The following is a 7,762-nucleotide window of genomic DNA, read 5'->3' on the forward strand; positions in this document are numbered from 1 at the left end:
GTTATGAAAGCAATTTTTGGGAGAAATCCTGTATGCTTCCATGTTTTTCATAAATAAATAAATTCAACGAATTTTTAATTATATAAAATATTCTTAATGAATAAATAATAAATTTGAAAATTGTTTTTATGTGATTATTGTTATGATGTTCTTGTACAGATCTTGCACTATTTATTAACTAATGTAATTTTCTTCATTACAGATCCACGATCTACTAGGCAGCCTAGACCTAAACTGTCCACTAAACGAAAGTAGTAGTGATTGATATTTGAAAAAAATTATTATTACTCATAAATCAAATCAAATAATTTATTTCGCCATTTAAAAAAAACAATCACAAATACAGAGCAAATCAAATATGATGAACAATAAATTAAAACAAAATACAAGTGTTAACTTAAAAATAAGAAAATAATAATACATTAATAATATTGTATGATTGATATTTGAAAAATTTTATTATTACTCATCAATCGTATTGTATGATTGATATTTAAAAAATATATTGTGAAAGTGACTCATTACCTAGCTAAATTTGAACTGTTGTATAAATTAGATTTGGAACCGTTTTGGGCTTGAGCATGTGATACTTTTCTGAAAGTTGTGTTATTTTTCATAATTGAATAAAATAGATATCAATATTAAAATGTATAATAATAATTTTGTAAAACGTAATTAGAGGCATTGGAAGTTCCTCAGATCAGTTCTCAAATTGTCACTTTAAATAAAAGGTTCTGTTCAATTATGTATTAAAGGTAAAATGAAAGGTTAGGGAGGTTAGGTTTTGGGTTTTAAATCGCAATATGCTAATATTATTCAATTTTTTGGATAATAATTATATTTTAGATAATGAAAACAAATAACGAAGACAAGTTGAAAAACTTGCTCTTTTGAAACATCAAACAATATGAATGACATGGGTGTCATTCATGTGTGCGATATCTCAAGTATGCGAGAATAATTTGTTATGGTTACATAATTTTCTACTGCGCTACTTATAGTGTGATTCACGTCTTGAGGTCAGCATCCAATAAACATTGATTTGCTATCCTTATCTGTCAACTGCCATTAAACAAAGTATAGCTAGCTCAACCTCTTTCCAACCCGGGATCAAGGAATACTTGAGGCAAAACTTGAATTTCTACAAAATGTTGTTCATCAAATAAATGTTAGTTTAAATCAAACCTAAGCTCTTAGGAAAACGATTTATCTCATTTTTTAGCTAACTGTATATTTGAAAAATACCTTGGTTGAATGTAACGGATGCGGCATTGAATCGGGAGTTTCGATAACCCTGAAAAAAGTATATTTTTGCGGTGGTAAGGGAACGCGACTGTCCCCATTTTGTAGAGCCTGCTCTACCATTTATGTAATGGGCACCAGAGAGAATTCACGAAAAGTATCTTCACAGTGTCAAAGTCAACTTGTACAATCTCATCAAGGGAACAGTAATTGAATCTCTGATGTGTGGCAAGTAGCACCATATTGTTTGGAAAACAAGTTTTGGGAATAAGGATTAAGGGATGAGAAAGTTTTCTAACATGTTAACATAGAAGAGAGGGGAAGAACAACTATATTGTTTGAAACACAAGTTTTGGTAATAAGGATTAAGGGCTGAGAAAGTTTTCTAACATGTTAACATAGAAGAGAGGGGACATTCATTTCTGTTCCCATAAAAGTATGGTCCTTAAAAATAACTCTTCTTGAGACTGTAATTAAGGCACTGTGAAAAGACTTTCTGATGTATTCTCTGGGAATTTTCTAGTGCCCAATACGTAAATGGTAAGGCCAGAGCTACAATTTAGTTATTAGTGTGATAGTGTGGATATCGCGATAACATTATACTATTCGCAGTGTAGCCAATTCGCCCGATTCACTGCCGCACTCTATTTTTTATGTTATTTAAGATAATTAATCCTTCTTATTCACTATTCAATATGTTAACGATTTATCAAATCAAATAAGGCCGTATTGGTAATGAATCATTGAAAGTGCGTAAACCCACATAATATCATTACACTGAACTTTTTTAGAATGCTCAATCTATAAAAAGAGATACAACTGTTTCATACATACCCAGCAAGACACATCAATAAAAGAGTGTGTAATGTGATCTCTTATAATTATGTTATTGAACTATTTTCATTTTCTAAAATCATTGTTATAAAATACATAAGATGCAATCGTTATGATTTCCGTAATTATTGAACTATCTGTATTATCATGAAATAAATTTATACATTATTGCTATTCTCCAATTCATATTCTAGTTATATAATTACTGGCACATGATTTCTAATTATGTTTTCTAATTAGACTGATTTTTTTATAATAGATGTATGTAAGTGAATATTGCAGGGAAGGATTTTCTGGTCACTACATATATTATTCAAAAATCTTCATAATACACCTACATGACCAATATTTATGATTTGATAATATTTATCAAACTCTTTACTACTGCTACTGCACTGAACATCTCAGGAACTGATAACTGCCCTATCTTATATAGATTCTAATTATAGATTATTATCATTAAGTTCTGATAGATTGCCGATTCTTTTTTGTCTGAACTAGACTGATTTTTGAAAAATCGAATATTAACTTGATGACTTTATTATAGATTATGTATTTAAGCAATTAACATTTGTATGTGTTGGCCCTAAGCGGTCGTCACACCAACGTCTGCTAGCGGTAGCGAGCTCGCTCCCGCGGAGGTAGTTTTTCTGGAAGCAGTTCACACCAAAAAACGTCCGCCAGCGGTAGTTTGGTTTTGTTCTTGTTTTGATGAGGCTGGTTCTCTAGAAGTGGGGGAAGGCCGGCAACCAGAGCTCTACCGATGGCGAAGTTCTGGAGTTCGCTTTCCATGTTATTAGATTGGCCACGTCAGACCAAGCTCACTACCGCTAGCGGTACTCCCACTAGGAGACGTTTCAAAAGTTCGCCTGGCTCGCGAAGTGAAACTACCGCCGAGGTACTACCTCCGCGGTAGCGAGCTCGGTGTGACCTGCACAACTTAATAACATTGAAGGCGAGTTTTTTGACTTCGCTACCGCCGCGGACGCGAGCTCGGTGTGACCTGCCCTTGTGTATCCCTGTCCTAAGTGAGTATCTTTGATGTGACTTTTCTCATTTTAATTGGATTTTTTGTGTAAAGTTTTCAACTGTAATACATTTTAAAACAATGTTGTTGTATTTTTGTTAGTGAGATGAATTGGAACTAAGAGATTTTGCTATACTAATTCCCGGTATTTAAAACTTTTATGAAACCAATGAAGTTAAAGCTCTGTCAAATCTCTGAAATATTATTACGTTCAGGTAATTTCTATCATCATTCGTATTTTTATGTCATACTGAATCATAATATGTAATCACTTATTTTTTATGTTCAAATATTAATTGAACATACAGAGTGTCCCACGAAAGGTGTAACAGACGAAGACCATAGGTTCTACATGACATTTGCAAAAAAAAAATGACCAGTAAACATTTCTTAGTTTTGATATTTTAGGAAAACTTCAATAACATACTAGAAAACTGTCAGTCGAAATCTAATTCTAAGGTTATTGTTGGGAAGAGAAGGAAATTTCCAATAAGACTCATATAATTTGTCTTTTGTTGACATTATTGCACTTTTTATGAGCGCTCAAATTTGAAAAAGTACATTCGTCGAGTTCAAAGCCAAATTTCAAACAGTTTGACCGCTCATATAAAGCTCTAAAACATCAAACAAAGGAACGAATCATATGAAGTTCATTAGAAATTCCTTCCTCTTTCCAACCATATCCTTAAAAAATATTTTGACTGATAGTTTTCTAGAGATTGACGTTTTTCAAAAATATCGAAAAAATATATATCTCGAAAACTAAGGTAAATATAAGAAAATTTTACTGAGCATTTTTTGTTGCAAAATTCAATGGTCTTCGACTGTTACACCTTTCGTTGGACAATTTGTATTATAACAATTTTCAAAAGCTAAAAATGTTTACTTACAAAATTAGAGGTTGTGTCCGCTTTCTATATAGGCTCTCACTATAGGGCCCACTATAGTTACAATACACATTTAAGTTAATTTTATCTATTCATCCAAAATTACTATAATCAATAGAGAAATTGTGATAGAAATCGCCTCATTGTGATAATGCTTTAGAAATATGGTGTAACTTCAATTGTCCATTAACTCAATGGTCCATGAAACTATTTGATAAGAGTTCTACAAACCCATAATATAATTGTGATAGTTAAATAATTTAATATTTGTCTATACTTTTGTTTTAGGAAAGCATAACCCCATTTTTACATCTAGGCCCAGTTGCACAAAATCCGGTTAAATTTTAACTGTGATTAGTTCCACGAGAACCAAGAGAAGATTATTTCCACGGTTAAAATTTAACCGGCTTTTATGCAACTGGGCCTTAGTATTATAATCTCTGAGATGAGGAAAATTTTTCAAACGTGTACATTAGGCACTATGTGTTTAGTTTTCTTATTACATTTCAATTGCAGTATTCTTTTATAAACAATCAAACATCAAAAAATATTATGATTATTTTTTGCCCAATTCATATTTGAATTTTATTGAAATTGGAGCTTACTGCATAGAGTAAAGATACTGTTTAATATTGTTTATTGCTGTTTAATACTGTTTTAAGATACCTAGATATTTGTCTCTGCTTACTGCTACATCACAATAGTTTCTTTATTATCTTAAATCTTTGAATGTAAAGTTCACATTGTAAACATTTCACTATCTATAGTTTTATGTGTATTTGTTGTCTAAATTATTTTATATGATATATTTATTTATACAATTATTTTATATGAATAAAAAATAATATATAGGTACTTTAAATTCATGAAACGTTGTGAGTTGTATTTATTTGTTAAGCTATCCTTTCAACGTGATTTTTGAAAATAAATTAATCTTGTGGGCTCTTATTCAAGTTTCAAGGCGACCTGAGCTGAACCTTTAATAATTCTGTAGTCTGATTTTTACGGTAATTTTGGAGTATGTAGGAAACTCCTTTTCCTTTCATATCATCCTTAAAATGCAAAATTAAAAAAACCTTACATATACATCAACACGCAATTCAAAAAGAAACATTCCTGTCAATTTTCATGAAAATTATGTCCACGTTTTGCTGTAAATGCGGAACAAGCATACATACCATACAAACATAAAGAGAAATACAAATCCGTCAACTTGAATCTTGGACCTCACTATGCTTGGTCAACCAGACCCCACCATCTTCTGTTGGAACAATTTATTTTACAATTCAAAGCCAAGCAATATCCTTTGAACAATATTACAAAATAGCACATCATGTTGTTCGATCCATAATGATAACAGCTGATAAATTTGAAAATTGGTGAACTAGGACCCCATGAAATGGCGATTTTGCAATGCATCACGGGACTGTGTCATGACCTGTATTTATAGACCTTTCTCCTGTTCAAGGTCTATAAATACAGGTCATGACACTCGTGTTCCTTATGAAGCGGCCATTATGTGGGGTCTTTATGGCAGTACATTTGAAATATCAATCTGCTCATAAACAAAATCATGCATTATGTTTTTTAAAAACAATATTCTGGTTCAGATAATCTGTAAATTAAGGTTTTAGATTTTTTAATAATGAAATTTCAATAATTTATTCATGTTTTTATTATTGAAAATTGTTCTTATTCTTGTAACTTGTTATGATTCATAAGGGATTGGGACAAAACAAGGAGGATTGATCCTCCTTGGGACAAAAGGCTAAACTCAAAAACAGTTTGAAGTTCCCAATCAATGAAATTTAAAAATCAACAATTCAGTTCCCAGTTTGAATCTAAATATCATTATTCTGTTGGAAGAATCTATTTTACAATATTCAAAGCCAAGCAATATTCCTTGAACAATATGCCGTGCTACCAATTTCTCCTAAATCGGTTGGATAGCAAATTTTCACCTATTAACCTAAGGAAGGTTATCGGCTCCAACGTAATAGATTCTTGGTAAACTATGAATGGATCTATCGCCTATGAATGAGAAATCCAGTTTTCAGAGCAAATGAACTTATAATCTTCAGAAGAATTTTGGCAATACACTACACAAATACACAAAGAACAATATCTTACACGCTTAAGCATCTAAAGTCACTACAAGCTAAATACTTATCCAATTTATATAGTTGAAAACAATGGCTATAGGCTTGTATACATACAAATCAAAATACACAAAATTAGAACACCATAAAACTGTTCAAAACTCAATTTAAAACATTAATAATCCACTTAAACAGAAAAATATTCAGAGAGCACAAAATCAGAACACACGCTGCCAGCCATTATTTTTAGAGAGAAGGAAGCCTGGCAGGCACAAAGGTACAGAGCAAACCAACTTCAAACAGTGTCAATGTCATGGACACATCACCAAAAAAATTATAAATTACAAGTTTAGAATTCACATTTTATATTTGTTCTCAATGAAACTGTTATTTTACATTTTTTATATCCTCTATATTATCTGTTAAGTCTGTTAACTCTGTTTACAGAGTTTGTTTTTTCAGTGATACCATTGAACATGCAACACAATCATTTACGATAAATTCTCAGTCAAAAAGTTGTCCGTATATCGATGGCTCTGATATTTACTATAAAGTTTTATAGATCTCGAATTGAAGATTCGATTCCAATCGAGAAAAAATGTAATATTACAAATACCCCCCTCTTGACATAAAAAATTTTACTGTTTGAAAATTTAAAGAAAAAAATTACATTGACCCAAATGGAAAATTTTGAATTGTAAATTCGAGAACAGTAACAATTTTTCTATAAAAACATTACATGTTGTCCTATAATATTGAAAATTATTATAAAAATTCATCAATAGCATTTGTTATATGTTTCCAAACAATATTTCAAAGTATAGAATATCAAAATTACTTTTGATTTAGCTTTATAATTTAAAGGAAAATATCTCAACGGAAAGTTTAATATATAAAGAATAGTTTTTGAAATTGCACATAAATTTAATAGATAGAAAAATTCAATTTTTATTGCAAAAAAAATTTAGTATGTTGAATAAAAAATTTATTATTATTTTTTTTTAAATGAATTGATGAATTGTTACATTTAATTTTCACATAAAATTTCAATAAATAAAAAAATGTTCATTTCTTTCACTATTGATGTGGTTGATTTTATCGATGCAAATTTTGGAAAACAGTCCGTTAAGGCACTCAGTATGATTTTCAGTTAAGTGTGACTCCAGTGTGATGACGTTAGTGTTGGGCTGATCCGAATAATCCTAGTGTTGGGCTGATACTTGTAGTCGACTGATGCATATCAAACTCAATACAGGTGACATCTCAGTTAGCATTGCCTCATGCTTGTAGTAGACGGCTGCATACCAAACTCGATACAGGTGACATCTCAGTTAGCATTGCCTCATGCTTGTAGTAGACGGCTGCATACCAAACTCAATACAGGTGACATCTCAGTTAGCATTGCCTCATGCTTGTAGTAGACGGCTGCATACCAAACTCGATACAGAGTCACGTAAATTTTGTATCATATTTGTAATCATACAATGTACATTTCAGGCTTGAAATGACAATGTAATTCGTTTTTTGGAAAAGAGATAGACGCTGCATACAGGATTAATTTAGGTGAGGATTAATTTAGGTAAGGTTTGGTTTTTTGATATTTTCAGTGTTCAAGGTTTAGAGTTCTGCATACAGGAATAATTTAGGAGAGGATTTTTGAATCAATTCTTTCA

At 31.1% G+C, this 7,762-nt stretch overlaps 1 protein-coding gene across 1 annotated transcript in view; it reads left to right on the plus strand.

Moving 5' to 3' along the window:
- Positions 1-2,606, plus strand: part of LOC111053786 (apoptotic protease-activating factor 1) — a 195,388-nt gene extending 192,782 nt beyond the window's left edge. The window contains exon 22 of the mRNA XM_039431890.1: positions 203-2,606. Within this exon, the coding sequence (XP_039287824.1) occupies positions 203-265 (63 nt within the window). The 3' untranslated portion in view covers positions 266-2,606. The remainder of the gene's footprint in view (positions 1-202) is intronic.
- The last annotated feature ends 5,156 nt before the right edge of the window (positions 2,607-7,762 follow it).

The sequence above is a fragment of the Nilaparvata lugens genome, chromosome 7, assembly GCF_014356525.2.
Source record: "Nilaparvata lugens isolate BPH chromosome 7, ASM1435652v1, whole genome shotgun sequence".
Taxonomy (NCBI): domain Eukaryota; kingdom Metazoa; phylum Arthropoda; class Insecta; order Hemiptera; family Delphacidae; genus Nilaparvata; species Nilaparvata lugens.